At 33.7% G+C, this 17944-nt stretch overlaps 1 protein-coding gene across 1 annotated transcript in view; it reads left to right on the forward strand.

The window, feature by feature from the left end:
* Nucleotides 1–17944, forward strand: part of EPHA6 (EPH receptor A6) — an 894187-nt gene that overhangs the window by 31932 nt on the left and 844311 nt on the right. The window contains exon 2 of the mRNA XM_007459872.1: nt 16089–16153. Coding sequence (XP_007459934.1) covers nt 16089–16153 — 65 coding nt within the window. The remainder of the gene's footprint in view (nt 1–16088; nt 16154–17944) is intronic.

Below are 17944 nucleotides of genomic sequence, written 5' to 3' on the forward strand. Positions count from 1 at the left end.
ATAAGATGACTAGGATATTATTTCCCTTATAATAGAGGGTTTGTGAGATAATTGCCACCATGGTCAGAGTTAACCTACGTATTGCTTATTATTATCAGTTTGGCTCCCCTGCTTAGAAAAAAGAGGACCCTTTCCCCGGTAACTATGTGAAATCTTGATATATAGGGGCTTCCATACTTCCCTAAATTCACAATTTGCTCTTCTAAGGCACAAAGGAACATGATCAAAATTTATAACTATGTCCCAGAGGAATAATGGGCATGAAGAATTGTTAATATTCTCCTTTATTTTCTGAGGCTTCAGCATGTTTAGTGTCTTATAAAAATAACTTTGCTAAAAGTTTGTATTTGTATGGAAAACTAACCAAAGAGGGGCTCAGTAAAAGGTATCATTCTGGCCACTTCAAGGTGAAAGTGTCCAATCAGTAGGGTCCCTACATTTAACTTCAAAGATGTTGTAGCCACCTCTGTAGCTCTTTTTAAATGCTTTTTTTTTTTTGATGGTACATGGGCCTCTTGCCGTTGTGGCCTCTCCCGTTGCAGAGCACAGGCTCCGGACGCGCAGGCCCAGTGGCCATGGCTCACAGGCCCAGCCGCTCCGCGGCACGTGGGATCCTCCCGGACCGGGGCACGAACCCGTGTCCCCTGCATTGGCAGGCGCACTCCCAACCACTGTGCCACCAGGGAAGCCCTTAAATGCTTTTTAATACCATCTGATGTTCCTTTCTGTAGCCATTCTCCAACTTCAGTGGCCATAATACATTGTTTTCTTTGTTAAGAGCACCAACTGATTTATTCTGGGTAGATGGTTCTTCCTGTTCATAGGTAAATTTTTTCCTTATATTTGAGTGTATTCTTTCAGATTACATATATATATATATTTTTTCTAATCTGAAAAAATATGCCTAAAACTACTTCAAATATACTTTATCTTCCATATATAAAATCTCCCCTACCAAGTTTCCGTTGAAATTTCTTTTGCTTAAGTAGTGATTTCATTTCAGTAGTTTTTTTTCTTTCCCATATAATCAGGATTTTAGGATTATTACTGTGGCTTTGCAAATGTTTGACTCTGCTCAAGTAATTTGTTTTCACACAGTCTGATAGAGGAGCACAAAGTTCTTTTATTATTTATTGCTTTTGGAACAGTGGATTTATAATCACAGACCTTACCTACTCCCTCCCCAATATAATCTTCTCAGTACTTTGCAGATACTGAAAATAAAATATATTTTTTGTGTGTTCTGAGTTATCCATTTTTATTGACATTTTGAGCCTTTACTAACTACCGTTATATGTATTTAGTTATTCTAAATTCCTTACTCGTTCATTTTCATTTTGTTGTTCTATTCAATTATTCTTTTTAAAAAAGCAATCTTGAGGAAGAGTGTGAGGATTAAAATACACAGTTCTGGCCTTCAAGGAATTTAGAGTCTATGGAAGAACAGTTACACAAAGAAATACATACTGTGTGGTAAAATAAAGTAAGATAATTACTGTTAGTGAAGTATGTGCAAATTTCAATATGGGGTAAGAATAAGAGCATCTCCATCTTATGGGGGTAAATTATGGAAGAAGTCACATTTAGGTTAAGCCATAAGTTTGACTAGGAGTCGTCTTTTGGGACCAAACAAGCAAGAGTATTCCAAGCAGAAAGGAATAGCATGAAATGTGGAGAGGTGAGAGGGCAAGGTAAGTTTAAGGATTATCAGTATATCAGAGTAATGTAGGGTGAAGATGGGTTGTTGCAGAGGGACAGGAAGATGGGACCAAGCCAGGAAGTATCTTGCATGCAATAGAAAGGAATTCAGAGTATACCTTGTAAGGCAACAGTTGCCATTCAGTGTTTTCTTGAAAAATTTCCCTTGAATGTTAGTATATTCATGTTAGTATATTTTCAGTGGGAAAGAAAAATGAGTGCCAAAAAAATAAGGAAAATACTGGGTTAAAACTAGTTAAGCAATATTTTATTTTATGTTTTCTCTGATCATTGTTACTTAATTCACATCATGAATCTAAAAGCAATATAGAGAATAATTCAACTTTGTATAATCATGTCTTCCTTTCTAGAGGCTTTCCATGAGCTTGAAATCCAAATTAAATTCATAGCACTCAGTATAATACATAGTTACGTATTTAGTTTATAGTTTCTGTTTATTTTCTCTTTTTCACATTAGATCATAGTCACCCTGAAGGCAGGTGTTATGTTTGTTTTGATTTACCTTTATACTCAGAGCCTGGTTGTATGGTCAGTATGAAGAAATAAGTGCACATTTGAAGCAAGTATTTTGAGAGAATTTTATAGACGATAAGGAGAACCACTGAGGAATTTTGAACAGAGAATGGAGAAATCGAATTTTAGGCAGATCACTGATGCTGCATTGTGGAAGTTAAATGAAGGGAACAAGACCAAGGAACCCTGTCCAGTTGAGAGAGAAAACTGGGGTAGGGAATAGAAAACGGATAGATTTGAAGATGATCCAAACAGTTAAGTATCAGTTTTCTATTGCTGTTGTAACAAATTATCACAGATTTAGCGGCTTGAACAACACAAATTTATCCTTACAGTTTTGTAGGTTAGAAATCTGACATGGGTCTCCCTAGTCTAAAATCAAGGTGTCAGTGGGACTGTGTTCCTTTGTGGAGGCTCTAGGGGAGAATCCATTTCCTTGCCCTTTTCAGCTTCTGGAGTCTGTTCGCATTCCTTGGCTCATGGCTCCTTCCCACATCTTCAATCCAGCAATGTTGCATCTCTCTGTTTCTTTCTTCTGTAGTCACATCTTTCTTTGACTCTCTTCCGCTTTTAAATACCCTTGTCACTAGAGTGGGCCCCCCAGGTAATCTAGAAGGGGAAGAATGTTGCCCCCCTATTTTAAGATCAGATGATTAGCAACCTTAATTTCTCTTTGCCTTGTAACATAGCATATCCACAGGTTCCTGGGATTAGGGCATGAACAACTTTGGGGGACCATTCTTCGGCCTGTAATATCCCATGTGCAAACTGATAGTTGGGGAGTGAAGGATGAGTCAGGGATCAGATACAGGTTCCTAACTTGTGCACTTGTGCAGATCTAGGATAACAGTAACTGAAATAGGGAAATCAGGAGGTGGTACCCGTTCATGGGAAAATAAAAAGCTCAGATGCAGACATGTTAAGTGTGAGGAGTGTGGGAGGAGGTAATTGAGAAGATACGAATACCAGTTGACCTGTGAGCTGGACCCAGGCAACAGGAGGCTCCTCACTGCCTCCCCTTTCCTTGGAATGTACAGTTCTGCCCACCATTCCAGCAGTGGGACCTGTTCCAAAGACGCAGCCTTGAGAGAGTAAGGTGTTGTTGAGACCATCTGGACAGTATACATGACTGAACCCAGTTGAGGCCTCTATATAAACTTTTAAGATTCAGTCCAGTGGGTGTGGAGATTTTTCATCTTGTGGCTGCCCAAGACAAGCCTCGTATAAGCCCCCTTGCTTATTAAAGCCTACCACCTCCCGATCTGGAGTGGTCTGCCACTTTCTTTCCTCTTGCCTAGCCTGCTGTGTACAGGGACCAGTTTGCAAACTAGCAAGGGGCCTCTGAATTGTGTCTAAAGTGTAAGAGAGAGATTTATGCTGGAGATACTATTTTGGAGATTGAAAGCATTGAAATGATAGTTGAAACTCCCAAATGGATAAGTTTTCTCTGCAAAGTGTAAAGACAGAGAAAACAAGAAAGAATAGATTCCAAAATAGTGTGCAATTGTGCATTACTTAAAATATGGCAGTTTTTGATTATATGATGAAATTAAGTCATTGAGGAAGGAAAAACTATTAAGAGAAGTTGCTCAGAAACTATCTGCATTGAGAAACCAGTGGTTTTTAATTTTTTAAACTCTTTTCATTCTTTGTCAATAAAAATAAGGACGGCAGTGTGTTTACCTTTGTAAAGAGCAACCTAAGACAGAAACAGTCTGGCCAGCTAATTGTGGACACCATGCCTAATGTTTAGATTCTTCCCTACATCATCAGCAAATATTATTCTCTGTCCTTATTTGAAAGTGTATAAAATCAACTCAGTAATTGGGATTTATTTTGCTCACAAATAAGAATCTTTCTTGGAACAATACATATACTTTGAATTAAAGAGAGTCTGCAGACAGAACCAATTCTCTTTCCAAACAATAAAAATAGACCTTCCAAAATTTAGCCAATATCAGATGGGCTATAACTATGGAAACTATAATATGCCTTGTAAATAATATTAGAAATGCCAAAGATGTAGTTGGCAGTACAGTACATATGTATGAAAACCTAAGTAGAAAACTTCATTGTTTCTTCAGCACCAATGTGAAGAGCTTTGTAATGAGTAGATAAAATTCTTTATTTCATAAATAGAAATAAACCTAGGGTATTTAAAAAAGTAAAACAGGGTTACTCTTTTCTCTTAATTTAGTACTTTTCAAGAAATCTGATCTTTAATTTGGTCTCTTGATATGTTACCCTTCAGGGAAGGAGATTCCCTGGGGAGACAGATCATCAGTGAATAAATCATCCATCTCATTTATAAATTAGTCTCCTGTATCCCTGATTAGCAAGATTTAGTCTTCTAAAATATGACCACTCCTCAGAAGAATAAAAATTGAGCTTCTCAGCCATGAAAGCTGAGGGTGGAATTTGGATCTTGACAACTTCACCAAAGGAGTTTCTCAACATTTTACATTTCTTACCATAATTCGTGTCTTGGGTAATCAGTAAATTGAAACTGATCAAGGTCTTATGAAAGCCTGCATCTGCTTTCTTATTCTTAATTATACTTGGTAAACCCATGTTGGATAAAATATTCTCCATTTGCCTAAATGTTAAAATTCCATTATCATTTTTGTTGCATTTACTTTATTGCACCGGATACTGTTGATAAACACTATGACAGTAGATCTTAATGATTTGCCTTCCATACAGGATAATGATGATAATGCCTGTTTTTTAAAAATGCTTTTTCTTTTATTTTTTTCTGCCAACAATAAGGCTTCCATCTGTCATTCTTTTCTATATACTGAAGCCATGCTGCTCTTGGCATGGGTCACACTTGTAAATGTTTCATTTATGAACCATTCCTCCTCCTGACTCCTCTGCAGTACAGAAATATGCCACAAAAGATCAACTGTCTTGCAGTTCATGAGCTTCTAAATCTGGCATTGCATTTGCTCTGTCATTTCCTCAATAGTTTCCAGTAGGAAGTTGTCCTAAATAATTCTCATGACTTTATTTATCAAATAATTATGCTAAAAAGCTGTTTAATATATAAAAGATATGACAACTGGTTGTTTTAATATTTTATTTGTTTTCACATTTTTACTGCCCATTTCTCTCATCATAGACTATTCTGTTCCATAGGCAATATTACTTAACAAAATCCTCAGTACAATTGAATTTAGTGATTCAGAAGGCAACACACATTCTTTAGGCAGTCAAGGATGTTGAAATTATGGTAAAAGAATTTTTATTTAAATTATTCCTTTGTAGCATATCCCCAGAATGTATACTGTTGTATGAACAGATTATCAAGTTTCATGACCTGACAATGGTGTTTTATAAGCAGCTGACTGTGAAATGTTGGTGTTCATAAACAGTTTAGTTAGCTGACTTAGACAAGAGTCTTAAACATTGGCAATTAACTGTACCATTTTTAGAGACTAAAGAAGCTAGGGTATGAATAATATTTCTGGGATCAGCTGGAGAGGGGGTGGATGGGGAAATCTAAGAAAAAAATAACGATTTTTTTTTCTTAGATCTCTCTAGAAGACTCTTTGAGTAGATCAATTAATAAGAGAAATTCAAAGGGCAAAGGGGAGACAACCATAATCCATAAAACAATAAGCAAACTTTTGTTTTACATTTTTTTTTTAACATACTATCTTGGTAGAGTGGCTAACAAGGTTAGAGTGTGTTGAGAGCCAGATACTAAAGCTTAGAGCATTATCAATACTTGGTTTAAGGCAGACCAACTCCCAATAATTGGTAGAACAAGAATTTTGACTTGGCTAAGTTTACACAAGCACACAATAGTAGAGCCACATATAGAACCCAGGAAGTAGATAGAAGGTGTAATCTAAACAGAGGGTAATGTTTGGAGCTGATAGAAGTTGGAGTTTTAGGAATCTCTTTCAATATGTTTCTATGAGGAATTGCTTACATAGTGTGATTTTAGGTATGCCATGAAAAAAGCTTAAGTCACTCTCACCTGAAGGGTGCTGTAATCAATTCAAATTTAACTTGAATAAATAAATGAACATTGCAGGAAGGGATAAGGGGAAATGAGTATTCATAAGCACATTTGTGTGCTATTTTATTTAAGATGTTTTCTTACTATGACAAATGCTTTCAGTGGGGCAGCAGATAAAGGGGGATGATTTGAACACTGTACATTGTCAGAGATGGAGATAGATGCACAGGATTTGGACTGAGAGAGAGTACCCTGAGGGCACTCTGATGAAAGCGTAGGGGCTGGGTAGAGCAAAGAGGACTCCAAAAGGTACAGAAAATGTGTTCTCACAGTCCATTCTGTGCTCAATACAACAGCCTACTCACTTTGTCCCTTAACCACATTTGAGAGAGATCATATGTGATAACCTTTGACCTTCTGCATTACAAACTAAAGCACAATAACCATTTACATTTCCTGCAGTGCTTGCCTTCCCACTAATCCTGCACTGCATTTTCAATATTTGGTTAAGAACATTTTTACTTAAGGTATGAGTTTTTGGCCCACGCTCCCTTCCATTCACTTAGTTCGTTTGTTCATTCATTCACTTATCCATTTTATTCAACAACTATACACACATACATACGCAGACCCTTCCTTTGAGAAGGTCATATTATATTGGCAGAACTAAGTTGTAAATAAATATTGATAATTGTATCTCTCTTTGCCTATAATTTCATTGGGCAAAGATGAGAATATTGTCCTTTCAAAGTTTTTTAATATATATATTTTTCAAAATTTTGAAAATACAATTACTTTTACCTGAACATTTTTAAATTTCTGATGATTAAAACTTAGATTAGAAAAATGTTTACTTCTGATAATGTTTAACTTTTTTTATCTCCAACTCTAATTAAAACACTCTGTCTCTCCTGACAAATTTAGCAGATATTTCATATATTTGGTATTATTTTGGAGGACAGTACCCTTCAGGTAGAGAATTATTTCCCTTCATGTTGTCTACTGGGGTGCATTTCTGTAGGCTATTCATTCCTTAGCACTTCTTTAGAAACTGAGGTAAGTGGTCCAATTACTAACAGTTTTGATGGTGCTGTTGATGTAATATTGGGTGTCTGACCTTTTAGAATAGCAATTTAATTCTATACCTTCTACTAAACAGCTTCAGCCTTTCCCTCTTCTGCACCTTCAGAATAAGGGCATTTTAATCTGTTTTGCTATATACATGTTTGAATAAACTAGGGCATGTGGGTTGACACAAAAATTCTAACAGTGGGAGTGAAAAGATAACACCAGAGACTCCTTGAGGGTAGACATTGTATCTTATAAACTTTCTATACCCTGCGGTAGTTAATATAGAGTCTAAATATAACAGATAATTAATGCTTGTTGAAATAATATGGAAATGTCTTCATATAAAATCAAGTAACATTTTTGTGACTCCAGTGTCCTAATGAAGGAACTAAAAAACTATTTCTATTACGTCATGTAAGTGTAATGGCGGGAAAAAGCAATCTAGGAAAAAATTTTTTCTTCCATTTTCAAGGAAAACTTTTTCACTGATAAATGTTTCTTAGATTCTAGTAAAACTCATTTTTTCCTTCTCAATGCAAAGCCACTACTGTTTGTTTTTAAGGTAGAGGTTTCAATAGGTTTTTTAGACTTTTCTTCCATTATATAGAAATAGTTTTGCATTGAAATGGCCATTACATTGTAGTTAAGACTTTCAAATAAGTAGTCATAATCTCTTTTACCAGAGCTATAAAAACAAAGATTTAAGCACATTTCAGACCTTGAGTTTCATTAAAAAAAAAAAAAAGAAGGAAAGTGTTCAAAGCACATGGAAGATAAGTGAGAAATGTGAGAAAGGAATGAACTAGAAACACAAGAAGCCTCTCTTATGTTGTGTAAGTGATGGGATGGAGGTGCAGTGGTTTGGACTAAGTGAGGTTTATGTAATAAATGTGGTGAGTTTCTGTGAGAGATGGAAAAAAATCACAACATTTGTTAAATATATTGTAAGACTAGCAAATCTAAGACTAAAGCCAAGTAGTCCTTTCTACCTATTAAAACTGTGTAATTGAAGCAAATGGAAATAATACTTGTCCTAAACGAAGCTACTTAGTTTCTTTATAGATCAAAGTGCTGAAGATGTCAAAATGAAAGCATTATATATTGCTATTAATTTGGAACATGCCAAATTTCCTTTCCTTTTTTTTTTTTTTTTTTTTTGCCATAGAGAGAACTGAACAATTTGATGAGGAAAGCGTGACTTTGAGGGGACTCATTGATAAGTCGTAATGACCTTGTTCAGGAGCCCAGAGTGAACCTATCATTTAGTGACCTTGTGATGGATTAGATCCACATCTGGGTTCTCTTTGGGTCTCTGTGGTAAGCCCTCCTGTCTAACAGCAGCTTCAGAAATGGTTATGAGACTGAAGCAGATAAGGCTGTGTCCAGCAGGATTACCATGTAAAGGTTCTTTTGAATAAACTAGGAAGGTGTAGAAGTGAGGATGAACATTACTAGTTATATTTTTAATCAACTATTAACCATTCATTGTTTGGATAAGGTTTTCAGTGGTAGTTCTTACTCAATGGTATAACTTGCCTTCTAAACAGAAAACTAGCTTGAATTTTTTGCCCCTTTTCTCCATTTAAGGTGATAATTAAGGAAAGTAATTTCTGGTTATTATAGCTTATTTTTCCATCAGAACTAAAAAACAGTGATTTAAGAAAGGACAGAATCAGAAGTTTAAACATGCTTTCTGAAAAAAGATATCATTTTCTAGTAGAGTAGAAAGCTGAAGGTTGTGAGTTCACATGGTCTAGATTGATTTTATTCTCTGATCTTGAGAAAGCTATTTAACATCTCTATGGTCATATTACCTTATCTTTCAAGTAGGATTTCCAAACTCTCATAGGGAGTGACAGAAATAATCATGAACAACACCTATATTAAAAAAAACAAAACAGTAACAATAGAAATAAGAAAGCTATGACAAAACAAAATGCTTATAAGTATACTTAATGAACAAGTATTGATTTCAGTTTGTAGATAAAAATACTTAGTTATTTTTAAGAAGGAGTGCGTCTCCTTGGAAAATGTTGCCTTAAAAATAATGTCAATATACAGAGGAACATACCAGGGGTAAAAATAAAAATCCTATGTTTCCTTAAAGCAATCTGTGTTTGATTTATTTTTAGGAATTAAATATTGATTCTGGCTCTATATGAGGGTAGAGAACCATAGTATCTGGAAGTTAAAACTGACTTTTATCAATCAAACACATGCAGTTATGTCAAAATATTACTTAATGTGGTAACCTGAATCCCACTTTAAAGTAGGATCTAAACAGGATAACGTTGAAATAGACTACTGCTGTATGTAGATAGACAGATAGATATAGGTAGATACATGTTTGTTTATATATCTGTGTCTATAATTTGAAATATTCTCTGATTATATTATGTCTGGTCATGATGTCAGAAGTACTCCCTTTATTTTACCTGTTGTTTTTGGAGCTACTGGAGGTGTGTTACAGTCAGTGGAACATGGAACTAACTATTAAAAGCCTTGTGACTAAGTGACTTAGTAATTTTATCTTTCTGGGTCTTATTTGTAAAATAAAGGTGCTTAATGGAATGATTCTAAGAAGAAATGCCTTGCCTTTCTTTGTATGAAGTCTATTGGAGAAAATTCTAAACCTGCGTTTACTGCTGTCTGAACTTTTAAAAATATTGATAAATCTTTGAACTCAATTCATATACCATTAACTTGAATTTTTACAGCAAAATTATCCTAAAAGAATAACTACCTTCTTAGTGGGTTGATTGATCTCTTCCTTGTTACATTTTTCAAAATGATATATAAATAAAATCTCATCCTTTTTTTATTGTGCAGTTAGAATAAAGTTGATCTTCAATTATATACTATAAAACTATATGCTAAGTGTTTTTAAATTAATATATCTTAAATTTACTGAAATTTAAATTCAAGACCTGATAAATTATTCAAGGGAAAAAATTAACATTGAGCTTTTTAATCTTAGGTACTCATTACTCTCACATTTAATCCAGTGCTGTCAACCTTGTCTTTATCATTTGTTATCTTCTTTTAGCCACAATAAAATTTTCTTATAACTTGCAAAAGAATGAGTAAAGGGAGCACTAATAAATTAAGAGAAATTTTCAGAGAAAAATATAATATGCTAGAGATTTATTTCTAAAAGTTAATAGGAAAATTGTACATAGTTTAGCCTATTCTGTGCATTATGTTGCTTATTAAACGAAGTAAACATTTTAAAAACTTTATTTTGATACCACCAATCTACTACTTCTATTTATTTTTTGGTTTACCCAATTTCTCATTTATTATGATATCAATAAATAATTATATTTTCATGTGTACTCCCTAAAAACAATGGTGTTAATCTTTCTATATTTAAAATCTTGCCGTTAAATTAAAAATAAAAAAGTATTGACTTTTACTGAAGTTAATATGGACAGAGTATTCTTTTCCTTCCTAAGTTTACAGTACTTTTGCACTCAAGTAGGGACTAGTTTGTTTAAAGCCAGCAGGAGGAGCTCTCACCTTGCTGGGTCCAATGCTGTTAGTGTGCCTGAAAAAACTGAATTTGTGGGGGCTTTGCCTATGAAGCAAGTGATAAAATTTAAACATGTATCACATATAATGGTGTTAAAAATAAAAATAAATCCTCAGTTTTATTTTGATATCAATGCACCCTTCACTTTTCAGGAATGCAAATTTGAAATTTTGCTGTTAAGAATTTTTAAAAGGTATGATTGCAGTTTAATGAGGAAAGAAAAGCAGTTATGTAAATCTTGTTTCTTGAAGCTACTAATAAATTAAAAAAATGGTTCCTAAGGATCTATACTGTTATAGGAATATACATATTTTCTTTTTTGTTTGTTTTGAAATGAATATATTTCAGTTTACAAATTATAAATATTAAGAACTAAGCAGCCCAATTGTATCTTAGAAAAAATAATTATATCAATGAATGAATTAATTTGCCAGTCTATGAAAAAGAAATCTCCATTGGTAGACTTCAATATTAGGGATTTTTGAACACTCTACTCCAGTAAACCCCTCGATTTAAAAGGCATGATTTGTAGGTAGTACCAGTAAAGTTTCTGTAGAACCCATTGATGAGAAAACCAGGATATAAACTTATCTGGATTTGGAATCAGCAAAATAAATAATGATTTTTCTCTGCATCTACAAAAATAAAAAAACAAATGATAAAGTTTTATCTTCAAACTTGAAGTAAGAAAACACTTAAAAAAAAAGTTTAAAGGTTTTAAATATTTTTAAAGGGATATCCTAGCACCAATCTTTTGGTTGTAATCACTTTGTGACCTAAGGAAAATTATGTAACCTCTCTGAGCCTCAGTTTTCTCATCTGTAAATTGAGCATTTAAAAAAAGAAACAACTTACAGGACAATGTGGAGATTCCTTCAAGAGGGAAATATATAGACCGTGCTTCCTACAGTGACTGAATTACTATCATTACTTTAACAGCTTACTAGCAAAATAATGATGTATTCCAAAAATGTAAATGTGCTAAAGGAGTAACATTAAACTTTTGAGTGCCCCAAAGTGGATACTGGTATGACATACTTCTGAATTCTTTTCAATAGAATATACCAAAAATAAAATAACATTTATTTAATAATAAGATAAGCTTAGAGTTTTGAATATTTATTATAACATCTTCAGCTTTTTTCCTCTAATATGTGAGATTATTTTTTTACACTGAGTGAACCGACACACCATCAAATATCATTTTGTGAATTTGCATATGTGTGTTTGTGTGTGTATGTGTATATGTATGTGTGTATGTATACATATATAGATATATATGTATTTGTACTTTCTTTTACTTCTAGTCTTGTTAGAATTGTATGTTAATATGGAGTAAATGAGGCTATAAAGAAAGCCTTTTTAAAAGCTCTAGCCCTTTATGTGTCCTTTCATCTCTTTATGTGATATTAGCAGTATAAGTCATTAGCTAAATATATTAATACATTAAGAGTAGAAAATGGTGTATCCTAATTCGATCATTCCTTCTTCATTTATTAACTGAAATATTTCAGTAAGAGAAATGCACTGCACCCTGGTGGTGCAGTGGTTAAGAATCTGCCTGCCAATGCAGGGCACACAGGTTCGAGCCCTGGTCCAGGAAGATCCCACATGCTGTGGAGCAACTAAGCCCGTGTGCCACAACTACTGAGCCTGCGCTCTAGAGCCCGTGAGCCAAAACTACTGAAGCCTGCGCGCCTAGAGCCCGTGCTCCGCAACAAGAGAAGCCACTGCAATGAGAAGCCCGCGCACTGCAACGAAGTGTAGCCCCCACTCACTGCAACTAGAGAAAGCCCATGCGCAGCAGTGAAGACCCAACGCAGCCAAAAATAAAATAAATAAAAATAAATAAAAATAAATAAAATAAATAAATTAAAAAAAGAGAAAAGTTCATTAACTATTTCCTTATTCAGAAGTATTTCATATAGAAAAAGCAAAATAAATGTTTTATTCTTTTCAGATTATTTACCAGTTTTTAAAAATAATGATTTCCTTGTGTACTGCAAAAGTTATTAGTAGTTATTAGTAGGTATATTTTATCATTATGAATGCATGGATTTAAGCATGTTTGAAATGTTTCAATCCCTTATAGTCATTAACCTTGTGTATGATCAAATTATAAATTTTTGGTCAGTGGAAGCCTATGCCAGTTGGTTCCTGTGTCCTTTTTACATGACCCTAGTAAACATTGATATATTCCCTGATTTGGTATAAGGACTATAAAGCACCACCAGTGAAGTAATCTTACAAAAAATAAAAATAATTGGAACCTAGATCTGGTCAAGCCACTAAATATATCTACCAATTTAAAGGAAATACAGGGAATGGGGGAACATGTTCAATGATATCTCACAGAAAGGAAAATCTGGAATGTGGGATAAGACCACTTTTGTGGGTCAAAATTTTTGCTAGTAAATTTGATTTCATGTAGTGAAAAGATAACTGGCTATTTGAAACAACAGTGAGATACTATTGCACACCTGTTAGAATGCCTTAAAAAATATGGACAATACCAAGTTCTGGTGAGAATGTGGAACAATTGGAAAACCAGACATTCTGCTAATGGGAAAGTAAAGCTTTACAGCCATTTTGGAAAACAGTTTTACAGTCTCGAAGAATTAGCATTCTTTATATAACCCAGCAATCACTATTTACCATGGAGAAATGAAAGCATAGGTTCACATAAAAATCTGTATATGAAAGTTCATCAGCTAGGGAATTCCATGCAATAGAATACTTTTCAGCAATAAAAAGCAACTGAATGTTCAGTTGTATATATAGCAACATAGATGAATCTCAAATGCATTATGCTGAGTGAAAGAAACCAGGCTCAAAAAGTTTCATACTGTATAATTTCATTCATTTGACATTATGGGAAAGACAAAGCCATAGGTACAGGAGTCAGATTAATGGTTGCTTGGGGCTGGGGTGGGGAAATGATTCATCATAAAGGATCACAAGGGAAATTCTGGTGGTGATGGAAATATTCTATAGCTTGATTGTAGTGGGGGTTACATGGAAGTAGGAGTTTGTCACAATCCCTAGAAATGTACATTTAAAAAAGGTGAATTTTATTGTAAGTAAATCATACCTCAATAAACCTAACTTTAAAAAAAGAAAATGGGGGAACCCATAGATTAAGAAGAAAAAAAAAAACAAGACCTCACCATAATGTATAGAACCTATTTGGATCTTGACTTTCTGTTAAAATAAGTTGAGACCATAGGAACATTAAACAATGACTGGATATTTGATGATGTTAAGTAATACATACTATTTATAGTAGTGAATTGTTATTGTAGTTATATTAAGAGGAGTCTTTATCTTGGATATACGTACTGAAATTTTTACAGATGAAATCATATGATTACTGGAATTTGCTTCAAAGAAATCTTGCAGTGAGAGTAGGTAAACGTATAGATGAAATAAGATTGGCTATAGGTTTGTAATTATTGAGGCAGAGTGATTAGTGCAATGAGGGTTCATTGTACTGTTTTCTCCACATTTTAAATTATTTTTGAGAATTTTGCACAATAAAAATTAAAGAATTATGGCTCAGTTTTACAAATGTATGCTTAGTGAATATACTGGAAGAATATTCTGTAATGAGTATGTGGAGTTTATCCCAGAAATTTAAGCATGGTTTCATACTAAAATTCAATAAAATGTATCACAGTCAAATAAGAAAACCCACCGAGTCCTTGCTATAGACCCTAAACAGCAGATGCCAAGAAACAGACTTCCAGTGACATTTTTTAAAAACTACAAAAACCCCTCCACTTTTTTAACTAGATGAAGAACTAAAACTCATGATGAGATACCAAAGGATTGTTTCTCAGAGTTCAGTCCATGATTGCCATCTGTGGGACTTGAAGGTAATAGTTAAAATCTGCTGAAACATGGGCACTGCACATTAACCTGCTGGAAACACTTCAAAAATCCTCTCCTGTTGATCTCCATCTATCTTTCTGGCCTCACTTCTATGCTCCTAGTTCCCCCAAATAATCTCCACTCCTACTCCCCTTTCCAGCAACTGAGAACTGATTTAGTCATAGCTCAGTTACTTTATAGAAGGTATTCTAAAATAAATTTGTTTCTCATCACATCTGATTAAAGACCCCCTCATCCTAGCCCAGCCCAAATTGCATTTCCTTTATGAAATTGTCCCAGACCTGCCCTACCAGCCTTAGCCTAACTTAATTGCTAAGCTATTTATTATATAGTGTTCAATTTTAGAATTTAACAGAGTATGTCCGGATTATTTGTTTGCATGTCTTCTCAACCAGATTATGAGTTACATTTGGTCAGGGAAAAAGGTGCATGGTTTTTATTTTTGCTTTTGCGTTCTTTAGCAGTAAGTGTACTAACACATACGATAATAATGTAATCTACACTTTAAAAATATAGATTTCTTCAAAATGAGTTGTTTTCATACTTTGCCAATCATATAAGGGCATTTAATAATACACAAAGAAAATATACAGACAGGCCTGCTTTAAAAGTTTTTCTTTCTTTAATGTGGTATAAAAAAGACTATATATGAAAATGGGGGGAAAAGCAAAGGTGATTATTTCATTGTTGGTTTGCAAAGTGACCCTGTACTCATGCAGGGCAAGGAAAGAGAACAAAGAAACAGGTAGATCCCTCCAGATTGGTAGGTGGCAGGTTTAATAAGCAAGGGAGCTTATGCACAAGGCTTGTCTTGGGCAGCTGTCAGATGAGTAGATCTCTACACTTGACCACCAGAGGCTTAGAGATTTCAACTGGGTTCAGTCACGTATACCATCCAGATGGTTTCAGTAGCACCTTATTCTCTCAGGGCTCTGTCCTTGGGACAGCTATCACTGTGGGAATGATAGGCAGAGCATAGTTCTAAGGACAGGGGAGGAGCTGAGGAACCTCCCACCTATTGCTCAGGTCCAGCTTGAGTCATCTGGTGGTCATATCCTCTTGATTAACCCCTCCAACATTCATCAATTTTAAAAGTCAGCTATTAAAAATGACTTTGTTAGTACTGTTACTCAGTCATCTATTTCATTTAGCATTGTTAAACACCACGCTATTTTAAAATTAATTTATAACCACCTTATATATTTTATATTTACTCAATATTATTATTATATATTAAGATTTAGTACCTACAAATAATTTTAAAGTAATTCAACTTATTAAAGCTAATCCAATGAATAATACTAAAGGTTGTTGACATTAGTGATTTAAATAACTGATTCATTGTTATGTCAATTGAGAAGTTCATGCAAGTTTTTTTGTTTTGTTTAATTCCAGTTGTGTTGCTTGATACAACAACTGTCCTGGGAGAGCTAGGATGGAAAACATATCCATTAAATGGGGTAAGTTTAAATATCTTTTAAAATTGTTTTTCTTGTTAGGTTTTTAGGGTCTGTTATAATAGTTAAAGAAAGAGAAACAGTGTGGTTTTGGCTGTATTAAGTATGAATTTTAGTGTATAAAATTACACAGGAAAGATTAAAATGCAATTAGAACTGCTAACCAATGGGAATGATATATAAAATTCTTTGCTTTCTTCTAAATTAGTAATTGTTCTTTAATATAGTGTTTATATATAGTAGTATTAGAATAGCTATCATATAAATATTTTCTTTAGAAATAAAATTTTATGTTCAAGACACTTTTTTTTCTGTGTATATGCCTGTTAAATTTGGTAACCTCGCTGAGTATTTGTACATAAACAAACTTTAGATTATCATAGCATAAGTGTATTTTCCAGATACTAACAATTTGGTATTCATTAGAAAATATGAGTATGCTAAAGCAGTATGTGTCTTTTGAACTTGGCAAAAAGATACATTATTATCAGGCTTTTGTTAGCTGAGTGTAGTTGCTTTTGAAAGGCTTATAAGAATGTATAATTTATTTACTAAGTACACTTTTCCAGGTACTGACATCATTTTAGCTATGGTTGTACTTGACTTTTTACATGTTTTGATATATGTTGCATCATTTTCACAGTCAGTGTATTCCTACTATTTTTTTCATTTCAAGCTAAAATAAAAAGGGTGGTTTGTGATGCTTTTTACCTAGATTTTGTCTATTTAAACAAATCTTCAATAATGGAGGTAGTCAGCTGTTTTCAGATATACTTTGGTTAGCTTTTCTTCCTTTTATTAGAAATTGTATTTTTCTCATTCATCACATTCTTCCTTGATACTGTTTTACATTGCTTTTTCTGTTACATCTACAAATTTAAATCTGAAAAAAGTTGGTTGACCCAAAATTGTTTTATATTTTTAGAATTCATTCCAGCAATGCTGTTTCAATTTGACCTTTATATCAGCAATTATTCAACAGTTACTCATTAAATGTGTATTTTCAACTAAAAATTCCTATGAAGAGTTTAATCTTTCTGTCTTTAACAGGTTATTTATTTATTTCTATTTGTTTGTTTATAGACTATGGCTTTATTTTTTCTGAAATTTAAATTTTATTCTTACAGAGCACTTGTCAAACCATTTCTGAGAATGTATCTTTTAAACTAAGATTATGCTTCTACCTTCATTATCTTATTTTCATTAAAATGAATAAACATCAGTATTCGTTGAGTGTGTTAGGTGTGTTTATCACAGTTACTTTCAAGAAGTGAATGAAACTTCTTTTTCGGAATACCCTTTCAAGATATATACATATCTCGTTTTCTCAGTATAAGAAGTAACTTATAAGAACTTACAAATATTAAGTAGTATATAAGCCCCACTTTTTCATTTTCTGGAAAAAGAATGACAAAAATATTAGCAGTCATACTATCACTGACCTCATGTTGTCATAGTCAAAGAATCATGTGAGGAACAGAAGGAGTTGTGCTCTGCTCTAGTGATTGTGTTTGGCTTGATCAGGCTGCATTTCTTAAAGCAAACTGGTAACCAGGAGACACAGGGACTTACAGAGTTACAAATAAACTTACTGCTATTGTTCTTATAATGATTTTTGTCATAGGTGTTATGAAATGGGGAATTTTTCTACTTGTGATTTATTATAGAGAGAGGGCAGAATTGTTTGAAAAGTGATGCTTACCTCATAGTTTTCTATTTTCCGGACACTGCACTAAGAATTTTATCCTTTTTTTTCACAATGGCCGTATGAGGTATGTCTTAGTTCTCTTTCCC

Source organism: Lipotes vexillifer, unplaced genomic scaffold (genome assembly GCF_000442215.2).
Source record: "Lipotes vexillifer unplaced genomic scaffold, Lipotes_vexillifer_v1.1 scaffold448, whole genome shotgun sequence".
Classification (NCBI taxonomy): domain Eukaryota; kingdom Metazoa; phylum Chordata; class Mammalia; order Artiodactyla; family Lipotidae; genus Lipotes; species Lipotes vexillifer.